The sequence below is a fragment of the Apis laboriosa genome, unplaced genomic scaffold (assembly GCF_014066325.1).
Source record: "Apis laboriosa isolate Shangri-la unplaced genomic scaffold, ASM1406632v1 scaffold13_cov153, whole genome shotgun sequence".
Lineage (NCBI taxonomy): Eukaryota > Metazoa > Arthropoda > Insecta > Hymenoptera > Apidae > Apis > Apis laboriosa.
Genome location: NW_025221370.1, coordinates 4,456,206 through 4,475,359, shown reverse-complemented (window position 1 = coordinate 4,475,359; position 19,154 = coordinate 4,456,206). Strand labels below are relative to the sequence as shown.

Below are 19,154 nucleotides of genomic sequence, written 5' to 3'. Positions count from 1 at the left end.
TCAGATCAAATGTATTTTCAGGGAGATTGTAATCCTGCCTAAGCTCACCCTACAAGCCCAATAAAACGCGCTCTCTTACGAATGCTTCACAATGACGTTAAATCAATGATTTGTCCAGCGATCCTTTTGGTTTTAATCCCGGTTTTACATGTGATTAAAGGCTGAGCGTTAGACCGATTGATGTTGTTAATAAACGATGGAGAGTGTATTAAACAGAGAGAAAATCCCAGTAAACAAATCTTTGCATTACATTTTGTTAAAGCTTGAAAGCTTTATTTATAAAAAAAAAAATTACGATATCGTTCATTCATTAATTTCAAAAGAATATTTCGAATAATAAGAAGAAGTATAATCTCTGAAATTCAATATAGGAACAGTGTATAAAAAATTAAAAAAAAAAAAAAAAAAAAAATGGAAGTGAGAAGATACGAATCAAAATTTTATGTTACGAAATATTATTATTATTATTATTATTATATTTACAAAATATAAAGGATCCAACGGTTAAAAACTCTTTTGTTACCACGTGCCACGAAAAAAAAAAAAGTTTTATTGCAACAGTAAAGCAAAAGGGGTCGTTAACGTTATCGCCGATCGTTCCGTCGATGATTTCCCGATCGACTTTGGAGGACTCGTTGGACTCCCTGGACCAGTAATCCACGTCATTCCGGGATGAATGCCTGGCTGGCTCGGGCATTCTTCAAGTAAATTATAGTCTTGAATGGCAGCGCAGTGGGGGGTTGGTTGGCACGCGTACATTGGGCTACACCTGCCCCCCGTAGACATCTGTCCCCTATATTTCTATCGCGAGAGTCAAACCATGGCGTGTAGATTCGCGGCAGTTGTTGTCAAGTTCTTATTAAAGAATGTCGAAATGTTATCGGATCCTTCCCTCAAAAACTTCTTCTTCTTGTATATCTTTTTTATACATCTTTTTATTCTTTTAAGGAAAGTCTTTTTTGTTTCCATAAAAATAAAATTGTACGATCAACGTGGAATATTCTGTAAGTGATCACGGATCATTTCATCATTGAAAAATTCTTTTATAACGATAAATTTAGGATGTAAATTAACAAATTATTTGCAAAATCATAGAAAAAAGAACTCATCGATTTACTAATATTATTCGTAAATATTATTTAATCTAAATAAATATGGATAACGAAAACAAAAATGCAAGCTTGTAACAATTTCATCCTCCGCGACTTGCCTACAGTTTCCATTTCACGTGGACACGTGATTCAACGAATACCGTCTCTCTAAAGAGCTTAACAATCAATTCTCGTTCTTCCATTAATTCAATTTATTCCGGCCAAGGGCGTCGATCTCTAACTCAAATAAGGCTTTCCATATTTTAGCGAGCTACCACGCGCGGAGGAAAGAAAATGGAATAGACGTTGATGGTGTGCTCGCGGGGTGTGCTGACGTAGTGGTCTAACAGGCATTGTTCGTTGGTTTACCACAAAGGCCTGCAAATGCCAACTTGCAGTGAAAAGCCCGGCTACCCCTACGATCTAAACAGATGCCGAAATACGATGCCGAAAGATGCTTGTCTGAATCTTCTTTTTACACCCCGCGTTGTCTGCTTGTTTCGGGGTAAATAGGATCGGGGGTGGTTTCGTTTCGAGATCGTCTTTGTTCCATTAATTCGAATCGTGTCGTATGGGGCTGAGAATGAATTTTAATAAATTGCAACTTCTTTTTCGTGATATTCGTATAATAAATTATTCAAATAATTTATTTATGAAGAGTTTTATATATAGATATATTCTTATTTCGAAGGATAAGTAGAATTTTTCAAATTGTTTCATTGTATTCATCTTCCACTTCAAATATCCCATCGATCACGAAAAACAAACAATCAAGAATATCGATCATCATCAATCAAGATTGATCAAAGCTCTCGAAATTTTGCACAGTCGTATATCGTACGTGCTCAACAACGTTTCTCGACGTTTTCGGATAAACTTTCGACTTTTTCTATTTGTATGACACCTTTCACGGAGTCGAACAATTATTCGGAGGGGATCTTCCCGCGTGGTGGAAGAATCACGGCCATTTATCTTCGATTAAGTGTTCACCGATCGGTCAAGGTAATTTCACGAATTTTCATGAATTAGGAAAACCCGTACTCCCCCTTTTCCCTACTCGCGTCACTGTACCCCCCTTTTGCTCTCCACAGGGGGGTGCACCTCTGTCAGCCACCAGTATGTCACCGTACAGACCAGCGCCCCGGCACAATGAGGGCCTTGCACGCGATCGATATGTGCACTCGACGGAAACGACCCAACGAAAGGTCGATCAAAGCGGAATCACTGCGCTTCGAAATGCAGGCAGCGACGTTTATGGCCTGTAAAAAATTCCTCGTCCGGTCTTTGTTTAAACTTTGTTCGAGAGAGGCTTGTGTGTGCCCCGAAAAACAGTTTTTCATTGTTCGATTCCGATCGTCGTAGAAATCGGCAAGTATTTTATTGCTTCGATTTTCCTTCTTTCTCTTATTAATTTTGTCAATCGATTTGAATACAATCAATTTTAATTAAATCAGCTTTTATCCTATTTTATTTTATTTGAATTGTTACATTTGAAAAATCAATAGTGATTCTCTCCAATTTCTTATTTTTCGTCGTCGTAACCCCTATACCAGCGTCGGGGTGCAAAAACTGATTGAATCTCCCCAAAATCCAACACCTTTTACGAAACGTAGCCGTCTGTCGCGTTGTGCACACAGTTACACGTTGTCGTAGGCATAATGGTTCCATTGAAGCATTACCATTATTGGCGAGATTTGGGGAAACGATCGAGCGTGCTAACGGATTCGTCGCAGCTTGCAGCTTGTTTGCAAATAGGCCTTGTATACGAAATTATTGATCAAAGGGTGTCGTGAAACAGCGTCGACCGACAAAAATATCTGGTCTTCGTCACTTTGCTTCGACACAATTATTTTTATTTCGAGTCGAGAAGGAAAATTTCATTGATAAATTTTTGGGATCTTGTGTTAATAAGATCGTTATGAAATCGATCAATCAACCAATCAATTTTCGAAATACTGATTTCCATAAGAAGAGGAAGTAGGTGTTCCATTTTCAGGGCACGATGTTAGAAAAATAAATAGCGAATTCGATCGAGCTGAACGAAAGGGGGCGTCTAGACTATCAAAATAACCATCGAGCTATTGAATCCAGGATGGAAAGATAACATTTTTCCACTCTTCACCGGTTTATCCATCGCTCTCGATAACATTTATTTTTTTTCGAAAATTGCGAAATTTCAATGTCCGTGTTGCGAATAGAAAGCGTGAACAACGTGTAAACTTAAATTTAGAGAGAGGGAATAAAAGGTGAGACAGCAGGTACTACTAATGCTACCATTATTAGAATCGATTTTTTCGATTGTCAGATTTTGTAAGTTTTCGAGTCACGTTCGTTGTGATCCAGCGGATTAGACGTAACTTTGTGATACATCTGGCCCGCAGCGATTCCCACAAAGGACACGTGTCCTGGCACGTGGCCGTTCATTCTTGAACAGGACTCCATTCCTGCAAAGTGGCTCGAGCGTGCTCGTTAGTAAGACGATAACCGCTTAATCCGTAACTGTCTTGTTTGCGGATCTCTCGCCTCCCTTTTCACGATGTCGTTGCCCGCGATCGAGAGCGTGCCTTATCTGTGTGATCTTGCGTCTCCTAATTCTCTAGTGTATAAATATTTGACTGACGTTGACGGAACAATGCACTGTTCAGAAGATTACTTCAGAAGATGATAAGAATAAAATTTATGGTAAGTCGATTTTTATTGCTTCGTATATCTAAAAATTGGACAAGTTCTTTGTGAAAAATGTGAGATATTCAAATTTTATTCTTATAATTAGAGTTTGTTTGTAATTTAATAGAAGAAATGCTTTCGTATATCTAAAAATTGTAAAAGTTCTTTAAAAATGTGAGATATTCAAATTTTATTCTTATATACACGAGTTTGATTATCTTAATTTTTCTTGATTATAAAATGGGAGGCGGTCGTGAATGAGAAAGCAGAGAAAGGTGTATGTATGCGTCTAGGTAAAATATGATTTATTGATAAGATATAAATTCTGTACAATATATATTCCCTGAATCGGTAGTTTCACGATCCGATAAGAGCACTGGCGGAGACGTATACTATAAATAGAATAATTCTAAGAAACAAACAGTGAGATCAAACGTTCGAGATCAACCTAAGAGCATCGATGACTAGAAAAGAAAAGGAACGCGACAATTACGTACGTGTCTCTGATCGTACACCGTATATACGGTGCCTCGATTTTTCCACAGGTTATAAAGAAATAAATGAAATAATCGATATGCTTTTTCGAAGAAGTTATCGAGATTATCGAAGTGAAAAATTTTGGTTACGGTTATATCTAACGTTAATCCTTAATCCTAGTAATTCGTTGCGAATAGAATGCTCTCTTACAAAGTAAATAACACGTTGCGCACTGATCTATTCTTTTTTTTTTTTTTTTTTTTTTTTTTTACACTCGCTAATTCGTTAATTCGACGCGAAATTCTAATCTTGAATAACGTTTTACTCTCGTTCGATGATATGCAGATACGAAAAGCACAATTTGTGTTCTTTGTAAATCGCAATATAAGTTGTCACTGGAACTTTAGAAAATTCACTAGAATATGGACATATGTTAGTTCTGTTAAAAACGGTGTAAGTATTCTTTGGTCTTCAAGTATTGATTTTTAAGTGACGGCTTCGATTAGATTTTAGTACTTGCACTCGACATTTGACAGAATTTCATCGTTTACACCGCATCATACGATACTACGACTTCCGAAGCACTTCGTTACTCGTCGCAATAGTACAATGGCGACGATGACTCATGTTCGGTTACCAATATGAAGCTAATCAACTTGTTAAAAAATTTCACTTTTACTTCGTACAATTTCCTTGTCAAAAATTTTCATAACAACGATACATTAAAATTAATGTAATCATTCGTCAAGTACTAAATTCACTTCGAAGCCACGTAAGTAACTAACCCTGAAAATTCATCCTTATTACTCCCGCTCAGACCCACGCATCAACCACCCCTTTCTATCCATCTAATCTCCCCCACCGCAACGTTATCAATCCTCACAATCTACCAAGCCATCTTCAAAAACTTGGACGATCCAAGTCGAAGAACCATCCCCCGAAACAACCACCCATCCCAAACTATCCCACCAACTTCCACCAGAAGAGGAATAAAAAAAAAAAAAAAAGAAAAGAAAAACTCTCTAAAGACACTGATACATGTTGTTATGTCCCATATGATGCGGAGCCGGAAGCTGATGCTGATGGGCGTACATCCTCTGATCGTAACACGGTTGATACTGCATCGGTGGGCTGACGCTGCTCTGGTCGCTGTAACAATCGTACTCCTGCCATTCGGGCACGAATCTCTCCTGGGGATAAGGGAAGACAGCGTGCGACGGGCCGAGCCGCTTCTGCGCGGCAACCGCGCAACTTCCTGTCGAGGATGTGATCATGTTTCCATTCTCGCTGATGCTGACCGTCACGTTGCCCACGTTCACGGTGATCTCTCCAGTTTCCGTGTTCCCCAGCGTCTGGGACAGGGCCCAGATGTAGTTGTGGGCGAAACGGAGCGTCTCGATTTTCGTGAGCTTGGTGTCCTCCGGAAACGTGGGCAACGCCATCCTAAGACGTTCCAACGCGTCGTTGAGAGTGTGCATCCTGTGCCTCTCGCGATCGTTCGCCTTTATTCGACGATTCCTTTTCAGTCTGAGCACCTGCGGGCGAATCAATGGTTGGAGCGTGAATCATTTCGCCTCTTTCCTTCCTTTATCTCGAGATCGTTCTCAGCCGGCTCTTTGGGTGGGCGTGATCTCTGAGATAAGGGGATCGGCTTACCTGTGTCGGACTCTTGCACCGCGTGTTCCGTGTTTTCTTCCGTTTCTCCTCTTTCGCCGGCGGGAACAGGGCGTCCGATTGCGCCTCGTGCTTGGGAGATTCGAAGCTCACGTCGAAACCGGAATCGGAGGAGCTCGAGAGCTCGTCGAAACCTCCTTCGCTGCAGAACGAGTACTCCGAGGACATGCTGTCTATCTCTGAGAGGCAAGTATTTTATTACGGATTTATTATTCTCTGTCAATGGTTTGACGAGTGATCGATTGAAAATGAAAAGCGTTTCGATTCGATTTTCGCGAATAAAAATTTCCATCCGCGCGAAACACCGATAATCGTCTTACCTGATCTCCTCGCAGGATTCGTCGCGCAGAGTCGTTCACTTCATAAACTTGCTATAATTCCGCAATTGCACTGTGAATAAAATTTCGTGTCACGACATAGCCGAACGTTTCGTTGGCGGCGAGGGAAGGGGAAAAAAAAAAAAAAAAGGAAATAAGAAACGCGGGACCGTGCCAGGCGGGGTACAATTTGGTACTGCGAAAGTGGCATGGGGCTCTTAGGGCATATATACCGTCCCGAGGGGTATTTTTCCCCCTCCACAGGAACGGCCCGTCGTCTATGGGGCACCGTACCAAGAGTTCACCCCATAATCACGACGGAGGGGCACCTAAACCCCCCACCACTCTCCTTTGTATGCATTAGACGCGTGCCACGGCTATGTAGTCGTCTAGTTTAGGAGATTAGAGGTTTTTAGGGCGATTACGCTCTCTCTCTTTCCTTCGTGGAACTCGTGCGAGAACGATTACCAAGTTTCTGCGATCGTGTTATTAAAATTGCCGTGGTGAGGATTTTTCGTGGCGATGATCGTGGTGTTTTCGTATATTGCATTAATTTCTTACGAAAGAATATTCGTCTACAGTGAGTGGAGTACATTCGGTGAGTTGAGAATTAGATTTTCAACTTTATTGATTTTTCTATCTCTGATGATAAGAATTTTATATCTATTTTATCGGATAAAAATGATAATCAATGATTTTAATTATAATCTTGAAGAGATAGAATATTCAATACGAATATTTCTTTTTTCTGTTTTATTGGTAAATAGAAAAATTAACGCGTTGATGCAATGATGCCTGTCACTGTGGTTCACGATCAACTGCGTTGTAGAGAGTGACATCAAGTTAAAGGCGCGGTCTGGTGCGGTACAGTGAATGGAAATACTCGTGCGCGAAATTAATCAAGTTTTCTTACCTCTAACTTTGTTGCAAAAAAAAAAAAAAAAAGAAAGTGAAATCCAATTATTATCGTCCTTCCCGTTCACCACTTTCACTGAAAATGTTCGGTCTTAAAATGTCGTTGAACAAGGATTTATAGTTGAAAAAGTAAGTGTACGATAATCTAATAAAACCAACTACGGCCATATGTCGCATTTGCTAATCAGCTGATAATGCTCGAACATCACCATAGAAACGAATAGATGGATCGTCCCCGATAGGAAAAGTTTTAATTGACCAACATTTACGATTAATTGAATTATTTTAAAACGAAACATCTTTCATTTAACATACTTTTAATTAAAATTCACATTTGTTAAGAATAATATTAAATAATACGTGACTCTCTTCGATCCTCGTTTCTCATCCATATCGTCCTTTGTTTCAATCACGTACCTCCTATGGATAGTATCAATAATTGTAACGAGAGTACACACAGTTTCTAAGGTCCCACGAAATATCAGTGTGCTCAGGGATCAGAACGGTAGCACGATAGTAAAAGCGATAATACGTATAATACTTTTCAAGTATTAACGCCTGTCAATCCCCAACATATTATTTGAAATGCTGTGTAATCGCGTCAATATCTTTTCGTGTTAATCTCTATTGGATCGAAACGTCGTATCTATTTTCCAGGCTCTGAAGAGTTGTTGCGCGAGTAATATTCAAAAGATCGTAAGTTTGCAAGAGAACGAACGAATATCAGAATCGCGCAGGATATCAGCAATATGTTTGCATAACGATTTCTTATCGAAACGTTCATATCAAAGTATTTCGCGTATCCTTCAATGTGCTCGTCAGTAATTTCTTCAAATTGAACAAGAATTGTGCTAAATTTTTATTTCACGTAATTATTTATCAATAATTTTAACAGAAATTCTCTTTTTATCGGTTTTTTCGGCCCATTATAATTAATAATTATTCTTCTATCGCGAATTTCGTAATTTTTTTTATAGAAAATAAGGATTTAAAAATTTCTCCCGGAGGAAAAGTTTGTTGTAAAAGAAATTTAAACCCGTTTAGATCAACTTCAAAGTTGCTTTTTTTCTAAGCAGTTTCTCCTTATCGGATATTTAATGCACGATAGCAGTTCGAAACAAGTGCGAGTAAAGCAATTGCCTGTCGGCTTTTCATTCCTCCCTTCAATTTCTCCCGTACCGTAAACGGAAGAAGGATATAATGACGCGTTTAATGGGCAAAAATGATGAAATTGTTGTTCCACAAAATTCCATATAATTGCATTATTTCTGATCGTTAATCTTTCGAGTTTCTGTTTGCTCCTCCTTTTTCCTTCCAATGTAATTTTTTTTAAAAAATCAAAACTATATAAAGGTTTACATTTCGATTACAAATTATTATTTTATCGGTGAGATAAAATGATGATTCATATAAGTTTTTACATAATTTTGCCATGAATCACTCAAGTCCTTAGAAATAAAATATGTAGCTCGGTATCGATCGATCGATTTCGAGTGTGAACCATCGAGGCGATTGATGGTATCTCATTTGCATGATACGCTTTGATACGATTTGATCGACTCTATTGGCATTAAATGAAAATCTGTCTATATATATAAAATAGGCATTTTTGACATACCTCATTTCCATTTAAGAAACGAGGATGGATTATGCAATGGAGAGTTTTATTTTGCCAGATAGATTTGCATTTTTAGAAAGTTTCTATACATCCACCTATTATTTACATATTATGATTAATTGTGGAAACATTGATTGTTGATAACTAATTAAATTCGTCACGGAATCATGAAATTTTATTATTTGCGATTTTGGAAAAATCAGAAAATATCTTGTTTAACGATTCGTTATTAAAATTTTTATTGCCTAGAAAGCGGTTTGCAGAAAGTCGACTTTTGGTAAAACATTCATGGTTCTTTTAATAGCAAAAATTGATACACCGTGAAATTATCGTTTTAGTAGCAAGTTCGTAAAATCTTATACCTCTTCGATATTTGCAAAAGGTATTTGTAAAAATTTACAATCCCATAAAACATTCTTCGGATTTTCGATATTTTTTTCAAAAATTCTAGGTCGACGATCGAAGGCAGCAAAAAAAAAAAAAAAAAAATTCCCGTACAATAATATCTAAAAAATAAAATAAAACGGGAACACGTTTTCAAAAGTTGTTGGAACAGAAATATTATTTATTTCTATCAAAAAATTGAAAAACGTCTGCGACCGAATCTTGTTTTTTTTTTTTAAACGACCATCGACCCTCAAAGCGCCTACCCTCCGTCGCGAAAGGGCTTCGACCAACCCTTTTCACACTTTGAAAAATTCGTGCCGTTTCGCCGATAAAAGAACGCCGTGAAATCGACACCGTGTCAGACACATGTTCGATCGGGCCACGGAAATATCGGGAATTACACGAAAGATTTGGCGCACGGTGCGTGCAAAATCGAAGATCAAATAAAAAAAAAAAGGAGAGAAAGAGAGAGAAGGGTAAGGGGCGTGCGGTATGTATGAATTGGACGAAAGCGTCGAGCACGGAGAAAGGGTTTGAGGAAGGCTGCCGAAACGATCCGCTCTAATTGGATAATTTATTGGCCAACGTCAATAAATAACGTTTCTCTTTCGATCGTGCAAACGTTGCATTACGGACTATTCATCTTTCGCGTTTCGTTTTATCAATTTTCACGTTTGGCAGACTTCTCGTTCTTGCATATTGGGACATATGCTTGGATAAATGATTAATATATATAATCTTTCGAATATTTCTTTTTTATCTTTTAACAATAACCATTGTGATTTTTCTATCATGCGAATATAAGAATCAAGAATGTTAAAAAGTTAAGGATATTAATAAATAAATAAATTGTATATAATACGGTATCTTGTAAAGTTCGAAGCTGCGAAGCGACTCGACAACAGGTCTGGCGATATTAGAGTCGATCGCCTTAAAAGGTTTTGCCTGCAACAGGCATGCGTCGTGAGAAGTAGGTTAACTAACTGGCAACACCCATGTTTCATATAGTTCACGGGAGTTTTCCCAGACCTGTAACGAACCTCTGACTGAAAAGAAAGAGAGAAGATCTTTGTGCAAGCAAACCGCTTTATCCCACGGCTCTCTTACGAATATACAGTTGTCTATTGAACGATTGCGTGATTCTTCTGTTGTGTTACACGTGATGCCGATGCATTACAACAATAAAGATGATGCAATTAAAGGTTAATTCAGCGTGGGCTCAAAATATCCCTTTGTTAAAAGTCATTCACGTTTTTCTCGAAATTTTCTTCAGATATCTCTTCATTCGCAATTTATTTTCTTTTTAAAAAAAACTTTCCACTTATACTCGACTATTTAAATTTTCTTTGACTATGTCAAAATTTTTACGTTTATTCTTCCATTTTATCACACGTTTTATCATCAAAAAACACGAATACAACAGTATGCATATCTTGGCAGTTTCCAATACACAGGCTCAACTAGTAAAAGTATGAGAATGTCTCGACCTTCGGTTACAGCGTCTTCGGACGATCGTTTCGTACAGTTCAGGGATAAAAATCGGCGATAAAGAATCATCCGTGTTTCTTTTTCCAAGAATCATCCGCTCATTCCCACGAATGTTCGACTTTCGTCCGAAACTTAGCCGGAAGCGATCAACCGATTCCACTAAAAGAGGGAAACGATCTCTGTCCGACTTTTCAAAGTCGATACTTTATCGTAAGAGGTGGTGCTGCTCGACGCGGCCTTTGGTAACTGTACACGTCCCCCTTCTCGTCTTTCCAGCAACGTCCTTCTTTAGCTACCTCGAACTCCCCCCTTCCCCTCTCTCCTTCTCTCTCTCTCACTCCTCCTTCCTTGGCCTTCTTCTCGCTATCCTGTTTGCACGACCTTTGCACGAGTCCTTCTATTTTCTGCTCTGTGCACGGTTGAAAACGTGTGAAGCTGTTAAACTGGAGCGATTTGTATCGGCGTGGAGAGCTTTATGATTCCATATTAAATTTTCCACCGGTATTCACCTATCGGTGTTTTCTTTTTAATCAATTCTATTATGGAAATTCAATAATTTATTAAAAAATTATTCTTTCTACATTCTCTTAGATTTTTTTCTAAAAATTCTAAAAGGGAAAACGAGTCTCTTGAGTCGTTACGTCTTTGAGTGTCGAACTTAATGTCGAACTTAAAAAATTTATTATATTAATAATAAAATCAATTTCTTTATAATCAACATCAAGCTCTTTCCTCTCTACTTTCTCCGTTCCGTACCTTCTGCTCTTGTCTGCCCCACCATCGGTGACAAAGGAAACAGAGAGAGACAAAGAGAGAAAGAAAGAGAGAGAAATAAAAAGTTCTGGAGACTACAGGGTGGCCTGGCGGCATTCGAGCTCCCTTGTAGCCTACGCTTCTTGCGTGCTCGCCTCTGTATCCTGGACAGGACCTTTTGAACCGGCTCGATGAGAAAGCCGCGAGACGGAACGAGGAGGGCGCGAACGCGCTCGGCGCCGCGCGCGGTCACGCTTGTCGCGCGCGCACGTGTGCACGTTTCGAGCGTTCTACACACTGTTTGCACAGTGTGTAGACACGTGCAAGATGCATGTATCTGATGCCGAGCGAGACCTGTTTCCTTTTTCCCGAACAGTGTAAACGTGTACACACGGAGAGACGGTGTCTGTAAACACTGTCTGTCGAGCAGTGTCGCCTGATTACGAGCGTGAACCGTGTATGCAAGTAATGCACGCGCGGTAACGCGTTCACGTTTGTAGTGAAAAATATATACCGTTGAATTGTGAGATGTTGGAAAGAAATTTAAAAAGGAATTTAGTATTTAGTAAAAATTTAAATCAAAAGTCAACAAAGTTTAGAATCTATAAAATCTATATATATAAAAGTTATAATAATAATTTTAAATACTTTTTCTTCGATTCCTCTAGTTCTCGACCGGGAGGTTCGACGTTCCCAGCCGACAAACAACTTCCGACAACAACATTTTCCCAGTAATAGGAAATTTATACACTTTCTTATCAAAAAGAAGAAAGGAAAAAGAGAAAGAAATCACCACAACCACTTATCTTGGCGCAATTACACTCCGCTTCCATTTCCTTTATCACTGGAGTGGTGGAGCGCTCGAGCGGCTCATTATCTCACGCGGAGGCTGAAATCTTCCAGGAACGCGTGTCTTCCTCGTTTCACCGGTCTTGCCCTTATCGATCGGGAGGGGAGTGCACGTAGCACGAGAGACGTTGGCCGCGAAACGGCGATAAATTGCTCGCGTGCAATTGCCGGTTACGCGGTTATTATCGGTCCTCTTTTTCCCCCTCGGGATAGAGGCATAGAAGCCTCTCTACGTGGAAGCATGCGACTCCCCTGGCTTCCGTAACTGTGTCGTCTTCCACTTCCGGCAGGATGTTTCTCCCAGATGCGCGTATGCGTGTGTATTTAGTAGAAATGGTAAAACGAATGTCAAGCCTTTTTCCTTTGCCAATGAACGGAATAAGATAATGCGGATTGTGGTAATTTCTACGATTCTTATTCTGTGATATCTTGGTTCAATTTTTTGTTTGGCTCTGGTAAAAAATATTTATGGAACGTAATTAATATTCTTCTTCTTTTTTGCGTGTGTGATTTCAGGTCACAAATTCTCGGTGAAATTAATATTCAATCTTGACGGAGTGCTCGCGACGCATCTTGCAACGCGTATAAACTCACTTTCGAAACTCGAGATTGATATTTTTATCAATTCGATATAATTTTCTGAATAATGAATATTCGAATGTCGGTGTACGCGTTGGTAGGCAAGGGAACGTTGGTAATTGGAAGGAAAGCCCAAGATTGATACACTGTGAAGATGATTCGCGGTGACACGTAGTCATTGAGTTCTTGGGCCTTACGTGGCTTTTTCTTTATGAGAATCACGTAGAGATCGGTTGCGCGCGTCTCGAAAAGTGGGTAGGGTGACGAGAACGAGGCAACGATAGCTTTGAGAACGAGCATCATTGCGGGACACGGAGAATTGCAGAATGATTACCATGTTTTACACAGGCACGATGTTTCTCCATTCTATCATTTGAACTTTCTAATAATCTGTATGGGGGGGAAAGAAAAAAGCAGGCGTATTAAACGCGACTTAAGTTTTTAGTAGATCCCTTTGAAGAAACGACTATTGCGAAAAGAAACGTTGATGAACCCATTTCGAAGCTCGTTTTAAAAGTTTTTTTTACTTTTTTAAAAAAAGAAAATGAATACTCAAGAACGAAGAATTTTCTAACAGACGCGAGGCTTTCACTTCTTTCTCTTAGAAGAGAATTTTAAAAATTTTAGCGAAGGAAGAAAAGTTTCAAACTGATTTTTCCACTACGATAGAAGTATCTCCGCATTTTTACTTTTTCACAATATCTCGAAAAATTAAATATACCATATAATTCGATTCCACTAGTAGTACCGTAAATAAGCGTTATAAATTTTCCCGCAAAAATATTACTCGTAAATATTAAAAGGAAAGAAAAAAAAAAAAAAAAAAAAGAAATGTCACCAAGAAAATGTCCCTTCCAGATCCTTGACGCACAAATCCCGGCCATGATGGAACCACGAAAGAGACTCACCTGGCACGTCGAGGCACAAAAGAATCAAAAAGGTTTCGCCCCCCTTTCGCTTCCCAGTTACCGGGCACGGACTGTAGTCTCTCCTTAGGCCGAGCCGTTTCTCTCTCTCTCTCTCTCTCCATTCCTTCCACTCCCATAGCAGAGGCCGCATACCTCCTTAGGATGCAGTGTAGACCTGTCCATTGGCTGGCAGACATCGGTTCTTTTTCGAAACGGCCACGACTCATGAAACCGGGCGGATAAAGGGATTACGAACTCGTGTTGGAGACAGACTGTCGCGCGTCGATGCGTCATGAGGTACGGTGTACGTGTCGTCCATTGAAACATTTTATTTTTCTCGTTTCGTGTTTCGATTCGATTATGGTAAACGAAATAACACGTGGTGTGACGATGAGTTGATACGGTGCTGCGAGGAAGAAGGATCTTGGACCGACTTTATGAGGTAAGGTCCTTGCGCGGACGGCAATATTCTCGTCTTTTGTGACCGTTGCTCGCGTTGTGATGTTTCATGTTTCAAACGTGAAAACGTGTTTCAAAGAATATTTAATTTAATCATTGTTTCTGTAGTTTCTGTTATATGCGAAAGGACGATCGGTCGAAAGTTGTTAACGATGCGAATAGAGCGAGTAGTGGGCAAGGCCGAAAGAGACTCGAGTCATTGGTACGTAGATAGATTTGTTTTCTTGTTCACGTGCTACTGTTATTTAAATAGAATCTTGAAGCTCGAATCGAATTTCGCAAAACCATTCGATTTTGAACTGTGTGATGTTAAATATAAATCTTTGGTGAGGTAAAGGCCAACTAGTGCAATTACAGTACGCGAGACTCGAGAGACTTGGTGGTATTTCCTTGACTTTTATACCGTGAGTTTAAGACGTTTGTTTGTCGAATCCCGAAACGTCGAAATTCGCGAAAGATTCACGAGAGGAGATCGTAGGATCGTGGGATAAGATTGATCGGTTTCGTCTCCAAAAAACCGAATATTCGTTGGAGATTATTGGATTTTAAAGGTTTTACGTGACTCGAAGAGGTATTATAATAACGCACTGACAAACTATGCCGAACTCTCTCGTCATCGTTTTCGCCGGTTCCAGGGAAACCAGTCTGACCGGCGAGTGCACTAGTCGAAGTCGTGGTTTCAAGGAACCGGTGTCAAGTTCGTGGAGCAGGAAAAGCTTGGAACGTATCCACACGAATCTAAAAATTAATCGGTCGGTAATTTTCTCTCGAATTGCGAATATTAAGGCACTCGGGAATTCTTATCGTATCCCCTCTCAAATATCAATATTTCTCTGCCTCTAAATATCCCTCTTCTTTTATACTCTTACAAACACTCTTCTCGATCTCCCAGTTATAACTCCTTATCTCTCCGTAGTAATATCGAGTCACACCACAAATTATACCTTCGTATTAATCCCAAACCTATCGATCTTACTTTCGAATTACAAAATCCGTATATAGCTCCGCTAAATACAAAATATTGCGTACATTTCTCTTCTGAGCGAACTGACCGTCCACTCATTTATCCAAGATCGAAACGGTTGACTTTATCGTAAACACCGTACCGTACTACGTGCAAAAAGTCTGGGAAGGCAACGGATGTTAACAGAATTCTCCAACGATACGTTTCTCCAAGAAGAATTCTTGTAATCGTTTCTTCGAAGGGAAAAAAAAAGAAAAAGAAAAAGAGAAAGAAAAACACGATCCGTCCACACGTTGATTCGTTCTCCGCCGACGAAAAATGCGGAGGACGAAGGTAGAATGAAGCGCGTGGCAGGATGGATAGTTTTCTTAGTCATTCATCCTGGCATCACCTGGTCACACAGTGTCAGGATTCCAGCCGCGTAACGTAATGGCGGGGAACGCGGTGGAAGGGGGGCCTTCCATAACGGTTTTTTTTTCTTCCTCTCACCGGCTGCCTCTCCTCTCTTCCTCTCGCTTTTCCGCCCTGCTCCGCTCCTCTTCGCTCCTTTCTCGAACGATTAACGAGTCTAGGACGTCGGCTCTTGTACCGCGGAACAGTTAGCCGCTCGTACTCGTTTGCTTTTCGCGCTGTCCAAGAGAAAATCGGGTATGGACACGCAGTGTCGGAGAAAGATATTAGCAGCGATAAATTGTAATATCTCGCCAAGTATCGAGTCGAATGTACGTTGAATTTTCGTATGTTTTATCCTCAGAGGGAGGAATCGAGAAGAGTACATACTAAAAGAAGACAGCGTACAGAAAAAGAAAAAGATAAATTAAAATGTGTAGCAATTTTTGATACAAGTTGCCTCGTATGTAGAATTCTATCCAAAGTCGTTGACCGATATCTCGATGACGAGCCGCGAAATTTCATAAGGTGAAGGCGATTTCGAAATCGTCACGTTGCCGGGTAATCGAGAAGCGATTACGAATCGCTCGTGCTTGGCACGCGGTTTCCGACCGCATCTGGGTCAACGAACGAATCTAGGTAATTTATTCACCCATGGAATCCACTCTCTGAGAAATTTTGATGTAAGAGGCGCGCGCGTGAACGGGTTTTCTTAACGTGTGAATCGGATTGTGGACTTTGGTAATTTTCAGATTTTGTCTCGTATCAGGTATCAAGCGTGTCAGACGTTTGCTTGTCAGAGCAAGATGTTTCAAATATTTGGTAGAAGAATATGGGTTAAGTTTGCGGAAAGATTATTTTCTTCCCACAAGTAATTTTTTAATTTTTAATACAATTTATTATTCCTGCTTAATATGAAAAATGTTTTATTGAACTAAAGTAAATAAATTTCTCTCGTGTATTAAACAATTAATAATACCGTGACACATTTTATCGTATATATTTGTAAAAATTTGCCAGAGGAGATTACAAACAAGATTACAAATTTTCTCTCGACGTTTATTATTCGCGGAAGCGAATAAACGCGAGAAGGAAAGCTCTCCATCAGATAGCACAGAAATTAATTCCTGTGAGAGAGGCATCGTAACGCGAAATAAATTGTGAAATATATTTTGCCGATGATGAAACCGGTTTGCTTCTTTATCACAACGTAGCCCGTGAAATTGAACTCGATTTAATGTTGTTATTCAGCGTTTTATTGATTACATTACTATGTTTAGGCATCGATGAGCTAATAGTTTATGAAAAATTACGAAGCAACGAAGGAGCTTATCGACAAAGAGAGTAATCGTTTCTTTTTTTTTTTCAATGCTATAAATAAAAGCAGATAAAATGCAAAGAATGAAAGATAAGATAGCTCCCTTAAGAAAATAATCTTGTAATATTATTGAAAATGGATTTACAGATCGATTTTTTAAATCATCGAAGAGTAACGAACTGTAGTTTATGCGATTTTTAACATTTAAAAGCAATTGCAATTTTCTCTGGAAATGTTGAATCCAGTTTCGTTTTATTGTTTTAAATGTCGATCGAGTATAATTATCATTTCTATTTAAATATAAGATCATTGAAAAATAATATCATAACTATAACGATCATAAATTAATATCGTTAATATTTGGTGATATTTGATAAATCATGAAATAATAAATTAGTCAAATAAAGAATAATATCGAAGGAATATATTTTATTTCGAATTAGTATGCATCGTATACCGTTTGCAAAAACAGCGAATCAATATTTTTCGTTCCATCATCATTAACAAATGGATCAATTTCGTCGTTTCAAATTGATGAAACGTAACGACCACGTTTATTTCGAAATTGGGCCGCACAGAATGCTTTCATCTTGTTATTATAAACGTGTTTTGAATCACTCATGACCCATATACCGAAATATACGACCAGTTAAACTTTAAACAGCAAATTGCATGCATCGCGGCAATTACCATCGAGTAAATTCATAATAAATACAAGACAACGAACTCGACTTGGTTTAACATCACGTGTAATAGGATCACCATTATTAAATAGAGCATGGAGGCGATATATATTCTATTTGAATAATTTTATGTCATCATTACATCTCTTGTCGTCGACCAGATTTTGTCGTTCCTTTTACGAGTAAGAAAAATATACGACATAAGGAAATTTATAAAATAAAACTTGTTCTAAGAAAAATTATAAATTAAGAATAGTTTCTTCGTTCTATGTTCAATTAGCAATGAAAAAATTGTCACAAGATTTATGAATGAAAAAATTTGAATTTCTTAAAATTTCGACTTAATTTCTTCGTTCCACAAATCTTAAATATCTCGTTTCCGACAAAGAAAATTGTTCAGTCCACGATATGTCCCTTCATAATTATTTCTACGTGATATTTCACGCTCTATTTTACGATATTATTCACGATGAAATATCGATCCGCGAATTTTTTGCTGGTTAAAATCGAATCCAATTTAACCGTTCGATCCAATCTGTATCGTTCTATACAATTTAAGTATTGGCGTCTGATTAAATTGCTATTGCAGTTTCTTTGGTCGAGCGTCCAAAGCGCATTGGATATATAGCGGGTACATCCTGGATTTTAACGCTTCGTGCTTTTCCTCGATGCACGCGTTGCAATAGAAATCGTATGCTGAAACATAGGACGGGTCGGCTTGTTATTGCGGATTCTATTTAAACGGATTACGTAGACTTTCTTGAATGTTTCGTTGCCCATGCGTGAATCCTTGGGAACATTATGGAAACTTTGATATTACTCACAACGTTTTGTCCGATTTTTTTCTTAGTAGATGTATTCAATCGTGGATCAAGTTTCTAGTAAATTTATTACGTTCCTCGTAAGGAAATTAATATGCTGCTACACGCAGTCTGCCAAGTTTATTAAAAGTTTTTTATTATCATTAAATTAAAGCGTAGAAAATACGTAGAAAGTAATATGATTTATTTATCGTTCTTTATCGTATTACATTATAGAAATATATTTTTTTAATTTTATCAGAAAATTAAAATTAAAAATTAAGATGATTTTTCCCGATTTCAGATTTCTAATCCCTAATCTACGTAATTAACAATTAAATTTATCGATAACAACACGGTGCAAATATATTTCGAAAGGAATATATTTATAATCGAAAGGAAGTTGATCAAATGGTTTCGATTCTGCACGAGCTATCGTCTACCAAGTGAGAGTTATGACGGAGATAGAATAACTTGGAAACGCGTACTGCGTTTATCCCAGATGCCGTTGTGCAAGACTTTTGTTCGGAATCTGGAGGCTCTACTAGAAAGTTATAACAGCGTAGAGATCGTAACAGGCCGCGCTAACCCTAATACGCGCTACTCATTGGCCCGTGAAATTTCGCGATCTTGAAATATTATTTCCCGTTTACATTGGTAAAAAAATTCGATCGATTATCTCATCTCGCACTTCAATAGATCCAGGTCATTTCCTTTCTTCGAAATTCGAAATCTTCTTGCGGATTCTGTAACTTTTATTATAATTATTATCGACACATTTCTTCCCCTATTTTTCTATATTTTTAAAATATTCTCC

The 19,154-nt window shown here is 38.6% G+C and overlaps 2 protein-coding genes across 5 annotated transcripts in view; one reads left to right on the top strand and one right to left on the bottom strand.

Moving 5' to 3' along the window:
• LOC122720869 (cadherin-23) overlaps positions 1-19,154 on the top strand; it is a 74,191-nt gene that overhangs the window by 44,146 nt on the left and 10,891 nt on the right. The window contains exon 1 of one of the 4 annotated variants that reach the window (XM_043947912.1): positions 13,945-14,165. The exons of 2 other annotated variants lie outside the window; for them this stretch is intronic. The gene's annotated coding sequence lies outside the window, so the exon portion shown is untranslated. Of the gene's footprint in view, positions 1-13,944; positions 14,166-14,922; positions 14,935-19,154 lie in introns of those variants that run through there. One more of the 4 variants, XM_043947913.1, reaches the window with a different exon arrangement.
• LOC122720874 (basic helix-loop-helix neural transcription factor TAP) lies at positions 5,215-6,300 on the bottom strand. Its single transcript, XM_043947920.1, has 3 exons — positions 6,230-6,300; positions 5,892-6,088; positions 5,215-5,770 (listed from the first exon to the last, which is right to left on the bottom strand). The coding sequence occupies exons 2-3, from the start codon at positions 6,075-6,077 to the stop codon at positions 5,258-5,260; spliced, it is 699 nt and encodes a 232-aa protein (XP_043803855.1). The 5' UTR covers positions 6,078-6,088; positions 6,230-6,300; the 3' UTR covers positions 5,215-5,257.

Excerpts from the sequence above, each read along its gene's own strand:
- LOC122720874 (XM_043947920.1), bottom strand. The coding sequence starts at position 6,077 with ATGTCCTCGGAGTACTCGTTCTGCAGCGAAGGAGGTTTCGACGAGCTC. Across the intron at positions 5,771-5,891 it reads GGTGCAAGAGTCCGACACAG|GTGCTCAGACTGAAAAGGAA; the intron begins GTAAGCCGATCC and ends ATTCGCCCGCAG.